General features: G+C 39.4%; 1 protein-coding gene across 2 annotated transcripts in view; it reads right to left on the reverse strand.

Moving 5' to 3' along the window:
- RNF38 (ring finger protein 38) overlaps window positions 1-26654 on the reverse strand; it is a gene marked incomplete at its 5' end in the record, with an annotated part of 113148 nt that overhangs the window by 75246 nt on the left and 11248 nt on the right. The window contains one exon of one of the 2 annotated variants that reach the window (XM_083883597.1): window positions 23067-23132. The exons of the other annotated variant lie outside the window; for it this stretch is intronic. Coding sequence (XP_083739723.1) covers window positions 23067-23115 — 49 coding nt within the window. Of the gene's footprint in view, window positions 1-23066; window positions 23133-26654 lie in introns of those variants that run through there. 2 annotated transcript variants of the gene reach the window in all.

Raw genomic sequence — 26654 nt, forward strand, 5'->3', positions numbered from 1 at the left:
GTTTCTTTTTCAGAAAGAGTAATATTTGCAGGTATTACTAAACTTACTATCACTGGCAGCTGTAGGTTGCTCTGAAGAGCTCAGCTCTCTCAGGGAACTGAGATCCCCTCAGCACCAGCATCCTCCCAAGTTTCAAAGCATGACATTACAGCACTCCTTGTGTTCTGACACCGACCACCCTCAAACAGAAGAGGCTTGCATCCTACAAATGCCAGCTGCTCCCTCATTACAATATTATTGTCCAGAAATATTCACTAAAAGCTTTTGAGCAATTTGCAGCTTCACACAGATCCTCTCTCATTCTACCTCTACGTTGTTCTGGCTTAAAATCACTTACTGAAAACCCATGCTCATGTAACAGAATCTGTGGTACAATATCCTTTCTAAATTCTTTTCCCTCCTCCTACCAAGGCCTCTTTGAGGCTTGACTTTGAGAAGGAAAATACTGAGAATGGATGAAAACAACCATCTCTTCTCAAAACTATTGTGAGCACATGGTTGCTTATTTTTCATTTGTCTGTTGGGGTTTTTTTTGTCCCCACTGTTCAAAGGCTGAATGTAAATGTGAGAGGGGAAGAAACAAAAAAGACCAGAAAAAGTGCAGAGGCTACGCAGTAAAGTTTGGTATTTTTTCTCTCTCACACAGACTTCATGGGATAATGAAGCACACAATGATTTTTCTAGTAACTGACATGAAAAGATGTCTCCTGATATAATCAAGAGCTAACAAGAAAACACTGTAACTCTATGCAGGGCATGAGAAGACTACGCTGCGGTAATCCAGGGTAGCTCACCTCCCCTGATCAAGTACGAAGAGTCAGAAGCAGGTCTTACTTTGTTGTGACAGTAGGCTGGGACAATTTGCTTCCCAGCATCCCCACACTGAGTATACAGAGCCTCAAGCATGTTTTATTTCCTCACAGTGAGCCAGTACAGTTCACCCACTCCATCTGCACAAACCCTTACACCACTTCAGACGATGGAGGCCTGCTGCAGATCTCAAAATCCAGGCAAATGCACATGCACATCTTGTATCAAGCCCCTCAAGATCTGAAGCCAACTTTACAAATTGTTTTTGTTGTTGTCAATCGGTAGATGTAGCTGGACATTTACAACTAAGCAATTGCATTGTGAACACTATATGCTTGGCTAGTGTTTATTTTAAGGAAAAGGGAAGACAATCCCAAGACAAATGGGCTGTCTGGACGAGAGCCACCAGGAGTAAGGCCAGGACTGAGCAGTAACTGTGGGAGAGGCAATTCCAGCCGTGGACCACCAGCTCAGTGACCACCTACTCCAAACAGACCCCAGAGTCAGACAGAGGGAAGAACTGCATCTGCAGAGTAATTAGCATGGCAAATAGGGGGTTGAGTACTAATTAATGAAAGCCATGTAATCTCAAAGCAATGAATGCTGATGCTTTGCTAAAATGTACAAACGGTGTAAAGTTTTGATGACTGGGGAGCCAGCCTTCTGTGGGCTACCACACTGCTCCTTCCTTCGCACAGACCAGAATTAGAGGTAGAAATACCTCACCTGCCTGTGTGAGTTGGTGCTGCACAACAGGGAGGGAGCCTGTGGTTGGCACAAGTTTTGGCAACCCAAGTGGAACAGACAAGGGTGCCTTGCCCAGATTGACTGGCCACTACAAGCAAATGGGCTCAGTCAGACAAATTCCAGTGCACACCGATCTTCTGACTGGGGACTTCAGAAAACCAGCTCCAAAGTCAGGACACCCAGCACAATGCTTTAGAGAAGTATTTAATCAGTAAAGGGCGGTGATTGGGAACTGGTAAAGAAGCAGAAGGATTCTGAGTTAGGGCTCTGCACAAGCTGCAGGAGCAAATACTTTGTTTCTGCACTTCGGTGACATGTGTCTTGAATTTTTGGTATTTTGCACATACATTTTCATACTTGTTGACAGTGTGAAAACTTCTTTTAAGGTGTGTGCATTTGGACAGTTTATGAAACATTAGGAATTTCAGTACTGAAATGGGTTCCTCTGCTTCTACAAAAAAATTGCACTAATTTGCTCTGCCCCAGATGCATCCTAAAGAATAGAAGAAAATTTCAGGGTGAGCCAACATCTCAAGAGAAATTGAAAAGATACTGTAATCAATGGTGCATTTAATGTGAAGTAGATAATGGTGAAAATGGCCAAAAAATTAGTCTCTGAAATATAATATGATTTCATAGCTGATGTTATTTTGTAAAAGCCAAACCAAATGAGATTAGTCTATTATGTAGTTTTGGTTTTTGCTTTAAGAAATAATTTGGATATAAGAAAATCACATCTACACCTGCTTTTCATGAGCAAAATTCAAAACTAAGTATCTTCATTAGGCTGATAAATTTTCTTAGTTCTTATGCCTTATCCTTTTAAACCAAGTGTAAATAATCCTTTCAATCATTATAAAGGAAAGAAAGGAGGTCTAAGATGAAGGCCCTCATGTTATCATACATAGTACTAAAGAAAGAAACTAGAAGTACAATAGATCCAACATAGATGTATTAATAGAAGCAATAAACTGGATGTCGAGACACAAAACTAAACCTTGGGGTATTGCAGCTTCAGTAAACTAGGTACAATGAACCATTCTTACTCTTCTCAGAAAAGCTGAATGAAACTGAGTTAACATTCAAACCTTAAAATGACAACACTCCCACACACCTCACACGTTAAACCAAATAGAAAAAGAATGACAGAATTATATACCAGTAAAAATAGAAAGGCCTTTCCCAGCAACATATGCAGCTTCTGTTAGGCCTTCACTACTACAGTGTATAAATCACATTTTTCAGTGATTAACTGTATGTCAGGAAATCTCACATACACACACAAACACAAATATTGTTGCATGCAGGAGGTGCTGACCCTAAATATGATTTCTAATTCTAATGTTTGATGCACTACTAAAAAATCACAAACTGAACAGAACATTTTACTGGACTTTATAAAGACATGAAACCTAACAGTTAAACCAACTTTTAGCTAGTAAAAGCACTTGAGAAGGAAGCTAAACTATATTTTGAAATTATTCCAAATTACTTGGAGAGGGAGAGAATCAGTTACAAAAATCAACTAATATGGTGACTGAAACCAGTATCTACAACATTCAAGGACAACACTGTGGATGGTGCTTGGCTGTTTTCAGATGAGGTATTTGTTTTAGCCAGGAATTTCACAATCCGAACACATTCAGAATTGTTTTTAAAGGTTTTCACTTCTTCCCTTGGTCAAAGACAATCCAAAGACATTTTCAGTGTATAGCTTACCAGTATTTTACTCAGCAGGAACTGAGTATTTTACTCAGCAAGACTGAAAGCTACACACACATACAGACTACAGCACAGCTCCCAAGTAAGTGAGGAATCATGAGGACATAGCTAAAAAAAAGGAGGACAGAAGCACAACTGAATGCTGTATACAGACAAACAAAGGGCAGTCGGATTATGTCCAGATGTAGAAATCCACTGAAAAAAGCTATACCACCTTGCAGTAGTTTTGTCTCCTAGTGGTAGTCTGAAAGACCATCTAGCAAGTGACAAGAGCCTGAAGAAACATCTGTAACAATAATTTTGTTACCAGGTTTTATTTCTAAGATTCTCTCTGGAGGATTCAGTTCTGGAAATTCCTTCCCATGTTAATAGATGAAACAGATAAAACAAACTAAGTGAATGCAGCACCATTACTAAATCGCACCCTAACTCCTTCTACCTTCTACAACCAGAACAAAACAGTCACACTTCTTTCTGAAAGGCTGAGAGAATTGGGATTGTTCATCCAGAAAAAGAGAAGGCTTAGGGGTGACTTGTTTGCAGTCTTCCAGCATCAGAAAGGGGTTTTTCAGACAGATAGAAAGAGATTATTTACAAAGACATGTAATGATAGAACACGGGGTGCCACCTTGACATCGAAAGGCAGGTTTAGATGAGGTATTAGGAAGAAATTCTTTACTCTGAGGGTGATGAGGCAGTTTGCCCAGAAAAGCTTTGAATACCCCATCCCTGTTCAAGGCCAAGCTGAATGGAGCTCTGAGCAACTTGATCTAGGGGAAGTTGTCTCTGCTCATAGTAGGGTTGGATGATCTTGAGATCCCTTCCACTCAAGCCATTCTACAACTCTCTCATGCTACATTGGCAATAACCTAATTCAAACTCTCTTTTCTCACCCCAACAACCTTCAAGTAAGTATGTACAGAGCCTCCATTTAGAATCTTATGCCACGTTTATTTAGTCTCCTTGGGTGAAAAATGTCCTCCTTCAATAGCCATTGAAGGGTCTAAGGGTTCACAGCCCGCACAATGCTCTCTGCCGTGTACACAAGCAGCAGCCTCTCTGCTGGCAGGCACCTGTTGGTAGGCTGGTAACATCAGTAAATGGGCCTGCAGTGACACCCACACTTGACACACAACTCAGACAGCACTCAAGCACACTGTAGTTCTTTATAATTCCTTTCTCAAACCTAGAAAATGTCAATGAGATCTGTACACTAGGGTCAGGGTTCCTTTCATCTGAGTTAAGCACAAAGCCACACATGTCACTAACTCTGTAGGTAGAAAAACAGCAAGGAAGTCTGATTCCTTGTCTTTCCAACAGTTAAATGCATTTCAGCTATTAACTCAGTGATCATATCTCAAGACAGAACATTCAAGCAATTTTAAAAAGCTAGGCAAATTTGCTATGGAATTAGAGAAAAATTAGTGAAAAACACTATTAGGTTTTATTTGGGTATCTACACCAGCTGCTGAGTGGGTTTGTAACTGTACATATAAGTAGAAAACCTTCCTTCTCCTTGCTCAAATGATACATGAAAGAAACACACAAAGAGATCACCTCAGAAAATATCTGAGGAAGTAGATGAAAGTATTGAAAAATAAAGATTCCATACATCAATTGTCATCACATACTTAGAGTTAACGAATTAGGAAAAACACTCCAAACTCTCCCAATTGCTTCCTAAACTTGCCCATTTTAAATTTACACATAACAGCTCATGATTGCAGTTCACAGAAGTAGTGAAAATAAATACAACTTGTAAAGGTTATAGAAGCAACATCTGCATTCTGTCTGTATGTCACAACCAAGGATACACATGCTTAGAAACAAATTGGAACGAGTAAAATAATAAAGTCTTAACAGTAGTGTAATTTGGGAAAAAAAGCCACCCTTTCTCAGTCTCTTTTCAAGAAGAAGTGACATATGTATTCAGGAAGGGGTGTTACTTGGGGGGTTTGGTTCTGGAGTATTTTTGTTTGTTTGCATTGGGGGGCATTGGTTTTTTTTTTTTTTTTTTTTTTGTTTTGTTTTGTTTTGTTTTGTTTTTGTTTTTGTTTTTTGGTGTAGGGTTTTGTTGGGTTTTTTTAATAATACTGACTGAACTTATCTGGACTACTTGACTCCTAAGTAGTTTTTTCCACGTGAGTTTTGCTGTCACAGAGATGCCCTGTCTCCACATTGAAATTCACAGTAGCACCTATCCTAAAAGCAGTTTCAGGATCTGGAGATACTAAAAAAAATCCAAGGGGACACTGTCCTGGCCAGCCTGTTCTAAAAAACCTGTTTCAGCAGAGAAGCTGGATTAGATGATCTCAAAACATGCCTTCCAACATCAGTGTTTTTCTGATCTGTGTACAATGACACAGCTTACTTTTGGCTAACTAAGGAAGCCATCTACTCCAAAAAAGCTACACTATCCCAAGCAAATCTGGTATTTCAAAGCTTGCCACACTCCTTTAAGGACAACATTCTATGAAATGCCTTTATTAAAAATATTAATGAAGTTTTCAAAAAGAACATAAAAAGTTGTTATTGAAAATAGTTTATGGTATTCAACATACTATCTGATTCAAATCACGATCACTCATCCTTCTGCTGTGTATCCAAGAACAGGGTCTGTATCTGTATTTTAGGCAACTTCTTTATAGATGTAGGCACACTATTACCACATATCCCTGCTCTACAGTTGTCTTTTCTCCATGCCAAACAGTCCCTCAGCCTCTCGTAGGAGTGCATGCACTCCAGATTCTGTGGTGCTTCATAGTTCTCTGCTGAGCTCAGTCCAGTTCTCCATTTTATTTTTTTTTCTCATACTGGGGCATTAAAAGTGGATGCAGTATTCCAGACGCAATTATACAAGTGACAAGAGGAATCACTTGGTCTGATTTCCTCGTTATGCTGTTAATACAGCCCAGGATGTTGCTGGCTTTCATCAGTTGCCGAGCACTCTTCGTTTATGTGTGGCCACTGTCACCCAGACTCTCTAAGAGCTTTTTAGCAGAGCAATATCCCAGCCACTCAGCTCCTGTCTGAAGGAAACAGCATGTCCTGCTGCCTATGTCTTTGCTCAATTATACAACATGCTTGTTGGTCCACTCTTCTAGCCTGTCTAGACTGCTCTGGATGGCAGCCCCTTACTTCAAGCGTATAAACTGCAAACCCAGACTGGAGTCATCCATAGCTTTTAACGATATGCATGATCAACAGCTGAACAAGAAGATGTGAAGATATCAAACAGATTTCAGAACAGACACCCGTAATATTACTATCTGGAGGCCAGTAGTATTACCCACTAACTACAACCTTCCCAGCTCAAACACATAACCAGTTTTTCACACACACAGAATCACAGAACAAAGAACCACAGAATATGCTGATTTGGGAAGAATCAAATCAGGATCATTGAGTCCAACTCCTGGCCCTGCAGGGGACATCCTCAAGAGCCACTCCACGCACCCAAGAGTGTTGTCCAAATGCTTCTTGAATTCTCCCAGGCTCGGTGCTGTGACCACTTCCCTGGGCACCAGTGCCCAACCACCCTCTGGGTGAAGAAATTTCTCCTAATATCCAACCTAAACCTCTCCTGACACAACTTCAAGCCATTCCCTTGGGTTCTGTCACGGGTCACTATAGAGAGATTATCAGTGTCTGCCCTTCCTCTTCCTCTCATGAAGAAGTTGTAACTACAATGAGGTCTCCCCCTCAGTCTTCTTCAGTCTGAACAGACCAAGTGACCTCAGCCATTCTTCACACAGCTTCCTTCAAGGACCTTCACCATCCTTGTTACCCTCATCTAGTACTTTTTCATTCATCCAGACTTTACCATCCCAACTTGGATGCAAGGATGCCATGATGCCACACCAAAAGCCTTGCTAAGAATCAAGGCAGATGACAGCTTCTACTCTCCCATCATTTACAGATCTTGTCATTTCATCACAGAAGACAATCAGGTTGGTGAAATCTCCTACCTAATGCAGCCAGAAATGGCTTCCAAGAGACTTTATCCTGCTTAGAACAATGTAATCTACTTCTTCCAAAATGGTGACTACTCTGCAGTTCTGTTTCTTTTCTTAACTAAAGATCCATATCACAGGGAGAAAATGTACTTATTCTCCAGCCAAGGTGGAAGGAAGGCTGTAAATGTTTTATGAGACTTATCTGATCATTTAAGTAAACTTGTAATACAAAAATAATACTAAAAAAAAATTTGCTAAGGAGACTCCCCAACACTGCCTTATAACTTCTAAGTCAGTTCCTCTGACAATTTCACAGAATCCATGTTTGTTGGTATTGCAGGGTTTGTATCTTCTCTTAGTGTGTCATGCAGATCTCTAATATGATCTTGCTCTGCTTTAGTTTTACCATCTGCATTTAGAAGAGTGAATGCTTGTTTTTGGCCAGCAGACATTGCAATGAAGGAATTCACGGCACTGGACAGCAGGTTCAGCCATTTAATCCCCTCCCACACTGCACACATCTAGAATGTAGGCTTAAAGCAACGCAAGTTGCTTTATGGAGCACTTTGGGAATATTTAAGACTATCTAATGAAGTACCAGAGCTTACCAACAGGTCTACAATCCCAGTAAGTTCCTTATTTAACTGCTCTGTAATGAGCGAGAACTCCCTGTACAAGCCAAGACTGGTATAATAAACATGCACTTGACTTCTTCTAGTTTTTGGGTTGCATGGTCTCCAAAGAAAAATCGACAGTTTTGATTTACACAGCTACTGTCAAGTATACTTAACTTTTAAGCAATTTTGGAAAAGACATGTGATTGAGCTCAGCTTCTTCAAACTTCCATGGATCTTTCTTTTTAATGTGTTTTTTCCTTATAGGGCAAACTGATAATAAAAACTAAGACTTCTAATCAATAAGAACAATATACAAACTTACACCATTCCAGTACTCAAAATTACGTCTAAACCCACAGGATAGTTACCAGCTTCAGGAGAGTTCACTTAGTCAAGATTTGAATGACAACTAAAAACATTTCTCCCGTTTTCTGCCAAGTAGAAAACAGTAATCTGAAGAGGGGAAGGGCAGAGGGGGGAAGCAGGGAGGGGATGGGGAGAGAGAGAGAGAGACAGAGAAACAGAGAGAAGGACTTCAACAAAAAATCCAAAGGCTTTAAGAGTTGCAAAATAATGCACCTGACATAGAAAGAAAGCCCCACGTGTTATTTGAGGGACAATAGAAGTCAGTTACTGAAGTCAGCTGTTTGGGCTGATGGCAAGCAGGAAGGCATTAACAAGAAAACATAAACATAGGAAAACTCAATATTATTTAAATTGGAATCTGCTAATTAGTCAAAATCATTTGGATCATTTGTTTTTGACAATGCTTCAGTGAGTTCTGTTTTACCTCTGTGGAAACACCAAGAATTCTGTGCTTGGGTCTTAATAATAAACTGGCAACCCCTAGGTTGTTTGGAGAGTCTCTCTCACTTTGACAAAAATTTAGAGCATCAGAAAAGGCTTTTCCCTGACTAGTATCAGAAGCACCTCTACAGTAATGCAACCCATACTGGGGTTTTTCATACTCAATGCTTCATGTTTCAGGTATTAGACTAACATGTTCTAATAAAATGCACTGAAAGAAGTGAAGTTAATGTAGGTAAAGAGCCATTCAATGTTGTACAAATAACTGATCTAACTTTAAATCCTTTTAAATATGAAAGGACACACATGGCACTAAAAGCTGCTATTCCATGGCAGTAGTCAATCATTGCACAACAGCTGTGGTGTACAAACCTACAGGGCTGATGGCAATTCCACAGCTGGATAAATCTGTCAGTGAATCTACCATGCAAAGGAGGACACTGCCCATTAGAAACATAAACTGCTACTGGCAAATCAAAGAACCATGTATGTAACATGCCTATGGTCAGGAAAAATGCAGGGAGCAATCTAAAGTGAGGTCAGCCAAGCCTTTGTCACTGCACTCAGCTGGAGCTTCAGCTTATCCAAAAGCCAACTAATATTCCTTAACTGTTGATGCAGAATTTTGGTGGCATCTTGTAAAAGAGCTCAAGGAAAATACCAGTACAATAGAATTATGAATCATTTCAGTCTGCTCACTTTCTGCTGTAGAATGTGAGCCGTTTGATACAAACCTTCAAAAAGATGTTACAAAACACAAACATTTGGTTTCTAAAAACAATAAAATGCTTTAGGTTACTTCTAACATAAATCCTACCCTCACCAACGTTTGATTACATAGGTTAGACAATATCAGAAAGCTTTAGCAAAGAAGCAGAAGTCCAACAAACATACAAACAAAAAAAAATCCTCTGTTTTCTCCTCATGTTTTCTGAACAACTTTGAGAGTCAGAGTAACTGAAATGGCCAGTTACCAAACACAGGACATCCAGCTGATATTTTTTTTACAACAATCCACAAAACAGCCAGGTCAGAAGCAACCACTGGATTTCCACAGGACACAAAAAGTGTTCCCCTTATTCAGTAACACCATCTTTGCCAGCCCAGGATGAATTTGTTATGATCTCCATGGCTGGAAACCATGTAGCTGTTACAAGGTGTGATGTAGGTAATTTTTCTAAAAAGCTTCACTTTTGTCTAGCTGTTCTTTTGCCAATATACTCTGAAAAAATGTCCAGAGTTCATTCCTGTATGAAAGCCCTGCTGAACAGACTGCTCATACCACTTCCAGATGGCAAACTGCTTCACAGACTGCCAGCCTGCCCCCCCTACCCCCAATCATTTTTGCTGCTAAAACCTAAAATTCATATACATGGTACTTAACAAAAGCTATGTGGAGACGTGGCAGTTGGTAAAAGTCACACAACAGATCTTTTTGCCTTGTACATTACTTTGGAATGACATGAGCTTTTTGTCTGGCAGCTCTTCTTTCATATTGAAGGGTAAAAGTTCTTGCAAGGTAAAGTACTACCTCAGCACTTAGCCAAAGAATGCATAAACAGATTTTCAATTATCAGCGATTTTTACTGCTGACACATCTGAATGTGTGCCTTGGTTGGACCATCTCATCTATTTGGCACTCCAGAGGCAGAATATGGATTTTCACTTCCTAGATTCATCAGAAATACCTCATTTTTCAAAAAACTTTTTTTTTCTTCTTTCCTAAAATCTGCTTTTGTTCACACATAAAACTGAAGAGCTTTAAGACCTTATCCTCTCAATGGGAAAAGAAGTGTAGGACCTTGCCTTCAAAAAGGCTGTCAAAACAAAACAAGATGTTTCTGCAATAAAGCCAGCTCATTTGGTTTGGGTTGTTGGGGTTTTTTTGGTGGATTGTTTTTTTGATTTTGGGTTTTTTGGTTGGTTTGGTTGGTTGTGGGGTTGTATGTTTGTTTGTTTGTTTGTTTTGGGGGGGAGGGTTTGTCTGTTTTATTTGGGGTTTTTTTTGAGCCAGCTAAATCTTGGAGGATTGCTGTTGTCCCAGAGAAGCAGTTCTCACTCTCACTGTAGGAAACCTTGTGTCACGTCTTTTCTCGTAATGAAGTGGGAATTTTTCCAGTGGGTTACAAGTTAAGACTACACCTGCTTACTGACAAAGCTTTCAAGGGCTTCTGCTTCTCAGCAACATGAAAAATTAACAGGATGACAAATTCAAATCAAAGCCATTCAGTCAAATACCCCTCGCCTTCCTTCAAAAAATTCATCTGATACATTACAAAAGACAGTCAGAAAACAGTATTTCTGGTCTCTGAAAAGCTGTCAATTCTTATTTAATTTCAAAATCAGAGCAACAGTTGACATTCTGAAAAAACAATAAAGTTTAAATTTGCCAAATATATTACTAAGGTGGAAGTGCTTTAGCACACATACGTACTTGCTTTGGGTGTCCCTCTCCTCCGAAGAGCTAACTATGGGAAGATGCCTTCTCCAAAACATAAGTTGGGATACTCTACTCAAACTGACTTTCATCTACAGCTTACAACTGAAACTTAAAAAATATTTGATTTTGACCTTCCAAGTTAGTATAAATCAATTTCTGGTAACATGTTTTTATTTGAAATGCCTCAAAAGTGACTTTAAGTATTAGAAAACAAAGCACTTCCGGAAGAAAGATAACATTTTTTGGAGGTAGGAACTTCCCATTTCATACTTCAGAAAAAAATGTTGACAGCTCTTTTAATGTGGAAGAAATAATCTGCCCTCATTGCTGATTAATATGGAAACAAATCTGCTGTGAAAAAGACAAAGAATCACAGAACAGCTGAGGTTGGAAATGGAAGGGACTACTGGAGGACGTCACCCTGTCCAACCTCCTTGCTCAAGCTGGACTACTCAGAGCAGGTTGCTCAGCACAATGTCCAGATGAGTATCACACATGTAGGAGCCTCCAAAATCTCCCTGAGGAACTTGTGCCAAAGTCAGTCCCTCTCTCTGTTCCTGATGTTCAGAAGGAAGCTCCTCTGTTTCCGTTTGTGCTCACTGCCTCTAATCCTCAATCCCACAAACAGAGTTGTCATAACAGAAGGGAATACAACTACTACTTTTTCCTTTAAATTTCAGCTGTCTTAGCCACTGCTCCAGATAGCATGCAACCCACAAATGACGATGCAAGAACATAATATACTGTCCACTTGATTTAGGGTGAGAATATATTAAGGCCAAAGAAAATGAAATTATAAAATCATACTATTGTCTGCCTATTTGGAGAACAAGGAAGAAATTCCATCAATTCTTTTTTTCTTTTTTTTTTTTTTCAGTGTGCATTTGCAACCTTCTCAGCTGCAACATCAAAATACAAAAAGGCATTTTTATCCTCAATAGGAGGTAGTATACCAGAGGAAAAGAAATGTACAGTAAAAGAACAGTTAGTTCCCCAACTACACACGTTCAGACAAGCAAAAGCCGTGAATTTAGAAAACACACTCAATTTAAAAGCTAACTTAACTTAGGAAAGCTCAGTGCAAGAACTAGAAATGACTATGCCCTCTTTTTCTCCTCCTAAAAAAGGAGGAGAAACTTGGGAGTAATAAGTATAATTTGGGAGAAACTTGCTGAGTAAAAGTTCTAAATCCACAATTTTAACAATGCACAATCAATTAATTCTAGTATATATGTGACAAGAAACAGGAAGGGCTACAAGTCTTGAACAACAACTGTTCCAGAACCTGGAAATCTTCTAAAAGCCTTCCACAAAATGCTCTATTTTTTCAGCTTGCTGCTTTCTGTGAAGTTTAAGAGCAGCACAGTTACCAAGTAGAGGACCCTACATAACTGACTATGAAACAAACTGAATGTAATGCCAAAGATGTAATCATTGTAAACACAGAATTTACATACTTATCCAAATGCTCTTCCAGCAGAGTAATAAAGCCCATAGCACAATTTATTCACATTCAGGAAATTCATTACAGCAGTGTTCACTATCTGCACTCTCGTCTGAAAAAGCTATAATACAATACAGGGATCAAAACTAAGGACTAACTACTGGAAAAAAGCAAATTAAGTTTTTTGAATAAAAATGCTTCTCTTCCAAAAAAACAACTATATATATCAGTGGACTCTTGAATCAAAGATTCTATTTCTTGTGAACTTGGAAGTCTAATTAACTTCAAAGAGAAAACCTGAAGATACCATGTGCTGAGAGCAGACCAAAGATTAAGTTTCAGCAGTGCTCAAAGAAGGGAGTCGAATGCTATTTATTGCACATACTGACTGCTAGTTCAGACTGTCAAAACTTTGTTGTGGGGTCACACATAAGTGACAGAGATCTGGCCTTCATTGTTTATTACTAGGCAAAATGAGGAAATAATTCAAAGATGTTCTAAGTACAACGTGAATTTTGTTTACAGTCAGGACAGTCTTTTAATACCCTCCAAATGACGGTATTTGATACAAAAATGAAGAAACACAGAGAACCCAACTGTACCATCTTTCCAGAATTAATATGCTTTCTGAATTACTCCCTACATGAAAAAACTGTACACTTAATGAGGCTAATTATCAAGGTATTGGGATGAGCACTTGTTTTTGTAACAGGTTATTTGCTTAGAATTCAGTGCACCAAACCAGTACTAGACAAAGTCTGCTACCTGAAGCTAGGCTAGCTGATGGTAACAGCTTACCACATGCACTAGGATGCTACAAAGGAGATGCCAGAGCAAGGCTTAAAAGGTTAAGAGAGAGTAAGCTTGTAGCAGCAACATACTTATATTTCAGTTCCACATTAATGTATGTCCTAGGGTGACTATGATGCCTGTGTCCCCAGTCGTCCGTTCTGTGTGTGCTGTGTGTTCTGTACCTTTAAGACTGGTTCTGAGAGTGAGCGAGCAGGGAAAGAAGAAACGCAGAGTTTGTTTTGAAAAACAGTGTTCACTCTTCTGCATCTTCCCTCCTCTCTTGAGACTGTGTGTTCATCGGATGCACAGACAGCAGCCAGAGAGAGGGTTTTTTTTCCTTTTAGTTAGTCTAGCTAGCTGAGGCAAAGAAGCTTCCTGGACTGGTTTTTTTTTCCTTTTTCTTGGGACTGTTTAAATCTGCTCTGGACTGAAAAGCCCAGAGGAACACCAGGTGCTGCACCTGTGGCCCACCAGGCCTGGACCTCGGCATTTTCCAGCACCGAAGGGACTGGCACTGGTAAGAGACTGAGGGGAGCTGAGCTGACTCACAGCAAGGACTTCTCTCAGTTTTGTCATCTCTCTTTTACCAGCGAGAGGTTTTATTGTTTCATATTATTCATTCCTTATGCTTGTGGGCAGTTTGTTTGTTAAATAAATAGTTCTTTCCACTTTTCTCTGAGGAAGTTCTTTTCCTGGACCAGCTGAGAGGGGAGGAGCTGTTTGGGTTTGCTCTCCAGAGGAACTCCATTTGGAGGTTTCCTCCCAAATTTGCCCTAAACCAGGACAGTGTATTTCTCTCTTTCACCAGCTTTCAGTGACTGAGGTGTGAAGATTACAAAAGAGCTGAATCTGTCAAGGAGACAGATGCAGAGCAGCAAGAATCAAAGGCATGCTCATCAGATTATACTCAAACCTGGCAGACAGCATAGTGGCATGGAGCAAGAATGATCAGGACATGAAGAGATCATAAAAAGGCCAGTACATTTTAACTTAGAGGCAACTAAAGGACACTACCATTAAGCCTAAAAACATGAAGTCATAAGTTTACATAACAGTATGAAAATCAACAATCAGACAGGGAAGAATATCTCTGAAGACTACAGGAAAGACACACTGAGAAAGCAGAAAGTCAAGGGGCATAATATAATAATTTCATTTTAATTAAATTAATAAAGATCATATAACTATATGGTTCAATAATATTACATAACAAATACCATAATATTTTTTTTGTATAATCACACATCAGAATACTTAACCTGCCATTTCCTGACCTACAGAAGGTATTTTGAAACTTACGATTTAACAGGGACAAGAAGGTGCACATGCTGCTCGCAGGAGAAAAACGTGGAAAAACAGTAGTGGAAAAACTTCAGGTAACTGCTTGAATACTGAGGAGCTGAACTGTGATCATTAAACAGTCTTTTCTAACTCAGAATGGAGAAAGGGGAAGTTATTCTATGTTTTCATGGCCGCAGCAGAAATTAAACCACAGGACACAAGTTTATGAGTACTCTTGGAAGGTCAGCCTTTAAGCACATATGGACCATTATCACACATAACTGCTTTTACTGTTCATTTTTCTTTCTCTCTTAACCCCAAATGCACAACAATTCTTTGCTATGACCAGATCTGCTATACCATTGTACAGAAATATCAAAACATTCATTTCTCTCACTGCAGCAGTTTTAAAAATTTATTTCACTCATCCTCCTTTGTACCTGAGGCATACTGCCAAATAATACAAGACTGACAACATGAATTTTAACATCTAGCCAATAATCTAGACCAAGTAGCATGCTAATGATAAGGTGCATTTCACCAAAGACTTCTTTTAATTGGAAGTGTTAATGCTATCCAACAAGAATACTTCAGCTTCCTCATCCATCAGAAGACTCAAATATTCGCTCGTTTCTTAAGTTGGACAGCAAGCAGATGTTATGTATCAGAAAGCTTAGCACTCCAGTCAAAGTTTATTTGGAAAACATGAAGGATGTGGCTGTCACATTAAGTACAACTCCCCAGAGTGACTCCTTCTGCCTTTTCTCTTCCCACCGGCTCACCTGCAGATGCAAGATATGCATACTGCCGCCAGCACTTCCACTACTGCAAAAGCCCCTACGAGACCTTAGTACATCCTTTTGTACTCAATTTCTCAATGAAAAATCAATATATTTATAAGCACATTGTCAAAACATAGTTCACTTTGCTTTTGAAAAACAAAGTTCTAAGAACAGGGAGACTGTCCTAGGTGTGCTACTACCAGTTAGAAGTATTAATAACTACTAGTAGTACTACTAGTAACTAATAGCAGTAGTAATACTACTACTGGTCAGTTACATTCAGGAGATTTTTCCTCAACTGCATTGCTCAAATTTTACTTAAGTTATTTACAGTTATTTACCCTGCAGTGTAATTACCACCTGCTTTTTGTTCCCTAATTAGAACACAAACAAAGCAGACATGAGACATACTTTTTGGTGTTGCTCATTTCAAGGAAGCAAATTGATTTAGCTAGTGGACAGAACCCAGAATTCTCACGCAGGTGCAAAAACATAATCTCAAATTGGAATACAGCAAACAGCTGGAAAGACTCCTCAGAGAAAACCACTGGATTTGTGGGGGTTTGCAGGAACTTCCAAACTCTATCCCACTCCAGTGCAATTACAGCTTTGTACACTCTAGCTTAACAGCAAGATTTCCTATTAAGATATCTCTTTGGAATGGCATGGAAAAAAAGGCAATCCCAGTAGTGGAATGTGGAGTGAACACATTCCCAGAAAGCAGGGAAAGGAGAGATCAGGAGATTTGCTAAGTCATACTGAAGAAGCAGTGATGGGTTACTATAAAAGCTTCCTAATTATTCACAGCAATTAAAAATCAAGGCTGTTGACCCAGTTACCTATCATTTTAAAGACAAAAAATCATTTAAGTACCTTCTTAAGTTAAAGCAGGGTGAGGGCCAAAAAATACCTTCAAGGAGATGAAAGGAAGAGCAAGAAGACAAAATCATGATTGAAATCAGAGGGAGTTACTCTGTGCAACCTTTGTTCCCATTGCCAGGGCACAGCCTCCACATTTCCAGAATATCCTCAGGACATGCGCTATTCAGAAGCAAGCAGAGCAGCACATTGCCAGTAAAGTAAATATGACAGCCAGTTCCACAGACAGACAAATGTGCTTGATTAAGTATGGGTAGAATTGTTCAAATAAGGAGAGTTTATCCTCATCTGTCTAACACGGTTCTGCAATTAACGGACAAGGTCTTCAAAGTTTCAAAGCAATCCTCATTTGCTAGTCTATTGAAATCAGCAACAGGCACAACCTGGGGTCAAATGGAAGAAAAATATACAACAGAATTATGACAGCATTTAATAGCAAGTGAGGAGCAAATAGACTGATGAAATTCAGTGCCAGTAACTACAAAAGAGTCAATGCAAGGAGACAGATCATCCCAGCTACACTTGTGGACCAAAAATTTCCTTTTACCTTCTCCTCTTAAATGGAAACATTCTATTTGTTCATCTGTTAATTTTATCAGAAGTTCTGCATTACGAATAATCAGAAAAATACTACAGAAAAGGATTGGAAAATACCTCATGGTTTTCCTATACCTTGATAACTGCATTCTTGAGAACCTGTAATTAGTCAGAGAACCCTGATTAAACAGATGAGTGTGGTGAAAAGCAGGAAGACAGCATATAGACTTGGACTCTTCAGCTTTTAAATTGCTTGAGGGAGTATAATACTACCAAAAAGAATGTTGATGAAGAGCACTCACTGTGCCTCAGAAAAAGCCCAGCCTACTGAACACAACATGCCTGATAGAACTTCTCCTTCTGGAAGTCCCTGAGCAGAACTTCCTGAAGCTTGGTAAGATGATGGGACAGGTACAATTGGGCTGTATTTGTCAGATACCAGCTTAGGACTAGCCAGTATCTGACAAAACAAGAACAACTAGCCCCAAAACCCATTATTCACCTTCTAAAAACATTCCTCCAGACTTCTAAGTCCAGCTGTAGACAAGTTCCAGGTTTTGGAAAACTCTTCAGTACTTTTGTTTGGTATTAGTAAAGCTGCAAGACAGAACAGGGCACCATCAACAGAACTGACAGCAGTCTTTTTCAGAAGAAACTTGTTAATAGACATTGTGTGGTTACTGGGGACAAGCAGTTTTTCACAGCCCTGGTAGTTCCTGTCAGATTGGTAAGTGCCTGAACAGGCCAAAAGAACATTCTTGACCCCAGGTCAGATAAATTCTATATGACACTTTTCTCCTCATCCTGTAAGTAGTCTGCTTGATTAGTTTTTCTTTTTTGCACCATCTATTTGCAGCACTTTGCAAAATACAGCCTCCCCAAGCACAACAGCAATGTAAGTAAAAGGATTCTGCACCATGAAGAAAAATGCATGGCATATTGTTTCCTGGTTCAGAAGCCCAATACTAAGCCTATGATTTTCCTGGAACATGACCAGGCATCAGCTGTCAATTTCTAGCAGTATGCAAGCACTGAGGGAAGGCTGAATTTCTTTAGATTGCTCAACACTCAGCACATGACAGACCCTTCTGGGCTCAGGTACCTGGAAACTGAAATCAGAGGGAAGAATAACAGATAACATTACAGCTACAGAAGTGAAAAGAGAAGAAAGATAATGGTTTTGTTTCTCTTCTTCCTCAAGATGTCCAGAGGCAATGGACGGTAAGACAAGCTGGAACACAGGGAAATATTAGGAATGAGGATCTGAATATCAAGGAAATAAACAAGAATATGTGTGGCCAGGACTAAACAGTGGGAAAAATGGAACTGGGGAGAAGTCCTGCCAGACACAAGCTCAACCTGTCTAATACTAGAAGATTTCCACTTCTTCTAATCATGAGATGTTATTACATCTTCAAAATATCCTTTTAAGAAAGCCCAACACAGAGCAGCAACTAAGGTAAGTGCTCTCAATACAATCTCTCAGAAAGATTGAAAGCCTTGCTTAATGCTCCTAATAGACCTAGGTCCAGATCTTCTTTCGAGAGCCACTATGAGAGAGAAGAGCACAATTCAGATTATATAATTCAAGTATCAGCAGTTTGCCGTAATAAACCTTTTAATTTAATGTTATTTCTCCTAGAATCAAATGATTAAGCCATACTCTGGATTTCTAGACACAGATTTTCACTTGTCTTACTGCCAATGTTTCTGCATTATTTTCATAACAGAAGCAACATCTTATGATGGGAGACTTGCTAAGTTTTTACAAGAAATTTTCTCTCCAAAAATGTCAAAGATACTAAAAAGCTTATGAGAATGAGTAAGTTGAAAATAACTGTGATGCTCAAATATTTTTAATGAACGGTTCATCTGGAGGAGGAAGTGCAGTCAAATGCTTAGTTCTGTATGACAGGGTTAATACATTCTGTGAAATGCTAACGTGCTTCTGGGTGATAACGGCAACTCAGGTTTTCTGCTTTTCACTCGATATGAAAGAAAAGCTGTCTAGTATTCATTATATGCTTTGTACATGGTTTTCATCGTATTTGCTTCTGCGTATCAAGTACTAGACAAAAAGTACCAACCCCTGTACTAGTACTGTACAGGAGGAAAGCACTGGGGCTACATGAGCAGATCATATAGCAGAGTAAGGTAAAAATTATGTTCAGCAGCTGAGGTTAGCATTTACCAGCCTGAAAGCTTATGCTTTGGTATTATTTGGGGTCAGGCAGGAAGGATCAGTACCTTAAAGTGAGAAGTCTCTAGCTTCAGTCCCAATTTGAGGTATTACTCAAAAGTGCAGTTACAGAGTGCATAAGCTGTTCTTTTTGATTCACAAAAAATTTGATCAGTACCTTAAAGTGAGAAGTCTCTAGCTTCAGTCCCAATTTGAGGTATTACTCAAAACTGCAGTTACAGAGTGCATAAGCGGTTCTTTTTGATTCACAAAAAATTTGAATCAGTGAAGATAAAGTTCAAAGAAATATCTGCACATTGAGGCCATTGTGAGTGTGATTTTTTTCATTCACTTTACACTATTGTAGAACTGTATTCAATGGAAAAAAATACTTTTCTTCCTGAAAAAACAAGTTTAGTCTCTTTTTCTCTTCCTCCTAAGTTCTCGGGTACATCACAGACACATGCCTTCATCACTGATGCTATCTCTATCACTATTTCTATATGGAAATTTTTTTAAGGAGACAAAAATACAAAAAAAAATGCCATCACTATTTACTTATTTTACAAAGCACTTATTTGTGTTTACTGTGTATATCCTAGCAGCCCTCTAAAAACTATCAAAATGGATTGCAATAGGTAAAATGGACAACAAAAGGAGGAAACAAGTACCACCTGGAAGTGGCTACACAGGCAGAAAAGAAGTGGTTGCCATCTCTTCTCTTTCTTTTCTTCATCTCACATTAGAGCAGCACGCCCAATGAGGGAGACACTTCTAGATTTCCTACATACTGTAGGTATGTATCTGTAAGAACACCCAGTGAACCTGGAAAAGTGGTTTACCTCAGTTAACACCTACTGCTAATGTTAAATTGCAACAGTACGTTAATCCATTTTAGGAGTAGGTTGTCAGAAGCCAGGTGATAATGTGCAGCTTCTCCTGCTATTCCCAGCTGCAGCTAAAAAATACATGAGGTTATTACCCTAGAAGCACAGTTTTTTGGATATCTCTTATATTGTTTCTACATAGCTAATAAAAAGGTAGATGCCTCATTCAGAGCTTCATGTCATCGAATTAGAGAAAACACACACGCACAAGCCAAATGCTTTATGAACGCTGGAAAGACCAAAGCTGTCCTCATCTCCCTTAAGCTACCAATGCCACCCTAACATTCAAAAAACTACCCCAAACCAAACCTGCTCTTGCAGCATGTCTTGATTTCACCTTATTCCTCTGTTTTGTCCCAAAGGCGCACAGTATCACATTCAATAAAAAGAAACACTAAAACACTTCTAGCAATGGATTCAGATGGTGCTCTTTAAAGAGACTGTGCGCCATCACAGTGAAAGCTTCTCAGAGGGACAGTCTACCTAAGAGTTCATGAAAAGGTTCCACACTCACTCATTCCAGTGAAAATCTGATCCCTTCAAACACAAATCAGAAAATTTTCTTCAAACAATACAGATGTCTTTGATCACTTTGGAAAGCTAAAAACGGACACATTTTCACCACAGTACAAAATACAAGATGAGTCACCTACAGCAAAACCAACTAATGCTTACAAATACCAGTTTTTCCTTGGTATGCAAACCAAGTGCTACTCAAAAAGGAGCACTTCCTTACAAGCAGGAGGAGAGAAGTCATTTCCCTTTTCTTCTTACTGGTAAACCCATGCACTCTTCCAGAAACATAGTTTCACTGCCGAATAAAGTTTATTACTCTATCTTCCTGTCAACAACCTTGCTGGCCTCTGTCTTTACATGAAAATACGTTATCAAAGCTCCCTCTATCTTTGTGATGGATGTGACTGCTTTCTGAAGTTTACTCTAAACATCACAGCCACTGACATTTTAGCAGAAGATGGGTATTAGATAGACATAATCCACCTAAAATATTGTTGCAAAAACACGCTCAAAAATCTAGGTACCAGATTCACAAAGACAATGGAAAAAATGCAGAAATTTCAATAAAATAGCAAAGCAGCAGGTCAGTCATAAGTAGATTTTACTGAAAATCACAGATTAGTCTGAACACTACTGTTTCTATTCCATTTATATAGCTGGATTATTTTTGCATCTTTGCTAGTTCCGCAGTTGCTTTCTCTCTGATGTGGGGGGGCGAGGAAGCTAACACAAAAAACAAACAAACAAAAAGACTACAAACCTCCACAATTTCACAACTGTCTGAAAGCTTCCAAGTTAAAGTTGAAAATCTGAAATCCCCAAGAAGCTAAGCAAAAGACATGATACACAAATCTCTATCTACCTCAAAAAGTTGTGGCTTAGCATTTCCATTGGAATTTCATTATTTTATTTTTTTAATAATTCCAGACCTCTCCCCAGTGGCAAATTCACAAGTATAAACAGCATCTTTATTTCTGACAAGTGAGTAATCTAGTAGGATTCACAGCTTTTATCTAGACCCTTCTGTACACTGATACTTCTTTTTTTCAATATAATAGCTGCAATGCAATCCATTTTCAATTTTAAATGCAAGCTACAGGATGTGAAACCCAGAGAAATCTTCTTTTAGGGTCAACTACATTATCCTTTTCAGCCCTAGAACTTTTCTAGGCAGCAAACTGTTTAAGACATAAGCAATCACAAACCAAAAAACAGACCATGCTGAATTCACTCTACTTCCTTGCATGAGCTTTTCCACCCAGCTTGTCATACAACCCATCTTGCCCCAGGACACCCTATGGAAATAAGTTGTGTTTCCTTCTTCAAGCAATTGTCTTGGAGCTATGACAAAATCATGACATCAAAATCTTTGTGTAGCCAAAGGTCAAGTAACACATACGTAACCAGCAATATTTGTCTGCACTCATTATTTATGTCGATAATTAGAGATTTTTTTCAGACCATCTTGTGTGGCAAGGTTTTGGTGGCTAGCTACAGGGATAACCTTTGTCAGATGATGTCAGAAGCTTCTTCTCTGTACAAGAGCCAGTGCAGCCAGCTCCAAAACAGAACCACCACTGGCCAAGGCCAAGCCCATCAGTGACAGTGGATCTGCCATAGCACGTGACACTTCATGTCACAGCACAGTGGACAGCATCTCTAAGAGAACATATTTAAGAAGGGGAAAAACTGCTGCATAACAGCAGTGAAGCAGACCTCAAGGTCAGAGAAAAAGGTGGGAGAGGAGATGCTCCAGGCACTGAAGCAGAAATTCTTCTGCAGCTTGTGCTGAAGACTGTGATGAGGCAGGCTATCCCTCTGCAGCCCACTGAGGTCCATGGTGCAGCAGAGATCACCTGCAGCCCACGGAGGACTCCACATCTGAGCACGTGCCTGAAGGAGGCTGTAGCCATGCTGGAAGACCTCCCACAGCAGCTCATGAAGAACTGCAGCCAATGGGAAGGACTCATGCTGGAAAAGCTGGGAGGGACTTCACACTGCAGCAGGGAAAGAACAGGAGGACAGAGGAGCAGCAGAGACAAGTGTGATAAACAGACCATAGCCCACATCCTCCATTTTCTGAGCCACTCAGACAGAAGAAGAAGAGAATTCCAGAGCTGAAGTTGAACATGGGAAGAAGGGAGGGGTAGGGGAAAGATGTTTTAAGGTTTGTTTTTATTTCTCATTATCCTTCTCTGACTTTTCATTAGTAATTAATTAAATTTATTTCTCCAAACCAAGTTTGGTTTGCCTGTGACCATACTTGCTGAACCTTCTGTCATACATTTTCTTCACCATCCAGATGAGGAAGGTGAGTGATTAGAGTGGCTTTGGTGGGCACCTTGTATTCAGCCAAAGTTATCTCATCACAACATAACCTCCTTTCTCTGCTGAATTTTACTTTAGTTTCCACACTGTCTCATTTTATATATTCTGCACAAATGAACTATACTCTGGAATTTGCTTCATGTCTCCTAATTCAGTAACATGCCATGGAGGCAATAGTGGACCTAGTATTTCCTTCTCTGCAGTTGCCAACTCTCAGCTTGTGACATCCTCTTTGACTTAGTGAGGTAAAGTATCTCATTGCTGGCTGATTTTTCCTGGTGAGTTATCACCCATTCTCACTCTGTTGCATCAGGAATTCCCATAACCCCATCACACTCTTACCTTTCTCAAGTAAACAAGACCCAGCTCTCCCAAACACTCCTACTACCATAGCTCCTTGTGCTCCAACTGATACTCATGGTAACATCTGAAAGCAAAAGCAGCAACACAGATGCACGTCAGCCAATACCTGTGACATATCCACATAGCTCAGCAGTTTTCAGTTGTTTGTCTATCAGCTTAGCAGCCAAAATACCCCTTGAAAACTTTGAGAAAGAGGACGAGTTACTGCAGTTATATCCAGACTATATGGTCATTTTAAGAGACTAAATTATTTTGATGGGGATTGTTAACACCAGTATTTTTATACAACTGAACAAACTACTACTGTTGCTGTTGATGAAGGCATACCTCTCTCCACTCCAGAACACAGGGCTAACACACTTACACAAAAGTATATACGCAGATTTAAAGACACATATAGTCCAGTTTTCTTTTAAGCACATTTCAGCTGAAGACAAGATCTCAGTAAGTAGCGCATAGAACTGGAAGAGAAGTTTCAAAGTAGCTGGGTCACCCAGTCCCAACAGGAAATCATTAGCTATACCACTGCATACTGTAGACAAGCTTCACAAAAAAAACCCTTGTAAGTTTACAATGCATTCGACACACCTAATTCTAGGAAATCATAGAGCCAGTTTCAGCAAACCTTTTTTTATATACCTTACACAATGCACTGAGGCAATTAGAAGCAGAGGACTGTGGCCACTGCCAAATAGCAGATCTTTTTAAGAGATACAGACATGACTGTTTATATATATATATGAAGTATCTAAATTTGTGTGTTTGTGAGCATTTCCCACATGCATGTGCTGTTGGTCTCTAGAAGCAAACAAACTCCAAGTATGCATGTCAAAAGAAAAAAGGTTAGGACTTAAGACACTGAATTTAACATGAGTCATCTCATCACCAGTTTTGAACTCTCAAGCCTTCTTTAAGATCACCAGTATGTTAATAAGAGAAAGAGCCAGTGTAAAAACAGAGAATAGTCAACAGAAATGTATATGTAAAGGATACTTTAAATGAATAACAAACAACCTTGTGACTTGAGATATATCAATTTTTTCTTTCAACACGTTACCCTTTTCAATTTCAATAGCTTCTGTGTTGTCTTTAAAGCAAAACAAAGATTTCTAATAGCCTCTCTACAGTAATGAAGATCAGCCATTGGAATTCTGAAAGAACGTCTCTTGCCCTTCCCTTTACAAATACAGATTTCGGAGTACAATCGCACATGACTTGTTAAACATAGGCAGAAAGAGTGAAATCAACACAGATCAGTAGATCAGACATTAATTCTGTCTTCATGATATTTGATTTGCAAAGCTGAGGTATGATTGTTTGTGCTTGATGGTGAGAATTATGTCTACACTTCTGAAGGCAAGAGCAAATCTGCTCCTCAAAACCTGCCTCCATCTGCTCTGTTTCACAATGCTTTCTGGAAAGTAACAATTGCAGTGCTCAGGTGAGTAAATTTAGAACTTAAGCTCCCACTGCCCAAGCTTTCCTAAAACAAAATATGCTATAGCCAGAGCAAAACTCCACAAGTTCAGACTGCCACATTTCTTCTTACTATATAAAACAACCAAAGTCCACTTCCCCTTCTTTCCTAAGTAATACATTTGTAACAACAGCAGCTTGCTGCATGTGCAAAAGTCTTCCCTGGCAACACCATAAAAAGAAAGTTCTGAGCCCAGCTTTGCACTTCATATAAAACCCTCACAAGGAATCCAAGCAGTTGAACCAAGACAGCATTTTGTTAACCAGTGCTGAGAATCATTTTCATGTCCAGGAAATGTGTCTCCCAGGACCTGATATTTCACCCTCGGCCTGCTAGTTGTATTTTCTATTGAGGACTCTGGGCAGCCCTGGAGAACAGGTAAACCACATGTCCTGGTTTCTCCTCTCATAAGATTTTGTGATAGCTCTCCCCTTTTGATGCCCCTGCTCCAATGATAACATAAAAAGCTTCAGCGGCCACAAGAATGCTGAACATAATAATCTGCAAGAGATGCAATCCAGCCCGCCAAAGGTTTTTTACTGCACTTTGAAATTTGTTGCTCCAGCAATTGCCTTGGAAAGGACAAGCTTAATTGGCCTGGGAGGTAGCAAAAGCAACGAAAATGCCTGCACAGCCATAAGAAGCACAGCTAGGAGGTTCCAGCATGACCCCTCAAATGAGCTGAAAGGAGCACAAAATTTTTAAACACAAGGAGTGGTAAACTCAAGACAGCAAGAGTTAGGCAAAGCAAGTTAAAGGCTTTAAACACAAATGTTTTATAGGAAATCACATCTTAAATTCATCACATCGACTGACTGCAAGGAAAAGGCAGCTGACACCCATAGTCCAAAAAGGCACCACATGGACCCCAACATAGCTGAAAATTTCTTTTCAGTGACACATATAGCTGTCAGGAACTTGAAATTTCAAGCATCTATAAGCTCATGGGCTACATAAGAGAATACACAAGTGTATTGGTAAGCCACAGTTCTCTAGATGTACTGAGTCTACAATTCAAGAACTATGGGGTTATCAGACCAAAACGGTCGTCGTATTGATGAGTTACCCTGTTTCTCAAAATGGGACAAACTCTCCCAGAATGAGCATTTCAAAGTCACTTTTATGTCTGAGAAGACCATCCTTGCCCCTTTGGATATACTGATTGAGTTAGCATAGCATAACTTTCTAGCACAGGCAATCCCTAAGCAGTAACTCCAAAAATACTGCATAATAAATATCAAAGCATGTCAGTATACAACAGTCATACCAACTGTAATAAGCAGTATTAAAGTATTCCCACCTACTGCTCTCTAAAGAGATCATAAGATTTTTCATAGTTACGCTAGACCTTCAGAGGAAGGTCTAGCATAACCATGAGAAAGAGATGCAGTAAACCTTACAGAACATTTCTCCTTCAAATTGTGTAAATTTAAGATCTTTAGAAGATCAAAATTAAAACCACTTCGGGTGGAAACCATTCAGGTATCTCTTTCCTGGACAATGAACTATTTTGAAAATCCATAAAGACATAGAAGACCCTAACTAGATATGGTGCCTTGAAAACGAAGCTCTCTTACAAGCATTGTACAGTGGCAGAACGATCTCCTATGTCTTGCTTTCCAATTCAAATTATTAAGACTACTTTTTTTACCTCTCTTGCTACTTGAGACCAAAAAAATCCAAGGGGCTAAACCAGCAGAAAATGGTGCAGAAGAACTAAGTTACTAGAAACAGTTTGCTCTCTATGACATCAGTCTAAAACAAAAAATTCAGCATCCAAAAAATACCTGATAGGAAACAAAATCTGGAGCGAATGCAGCAATGTTACAGAAACACTACAGAATAATAAATGAAACACTCTTTAATTTAAAATACTTTAAAACCATGTCCTGGGTTGCAGTGTAGGATGTACACAAAGTACATCTATTCTATCACCATCTTCATGAACTGTTAAAACCAAGTGAGGCAGAGCTCTTGTGTAGGGCTGTCTTCTGCTAATGGCCCATTAACGCTTGGCCCATGACTCACAGGTAACTCCCTCCAGGGGTTATCTCTGTTTAATGGGCCATCAAGGACCCACTTCACAACTC

Source organism: Zosterops lateralis (genome assembly GCF_965231275.1).
Source record: "Zosterops lateralis genome assembly, chromosome: Z".
Lineage (NCBI taxonomy): Eukaryota > Metazoa > Chordata > Aves > Passeriformes > Zosteropidae > Zosterops > Zosterops lateralis.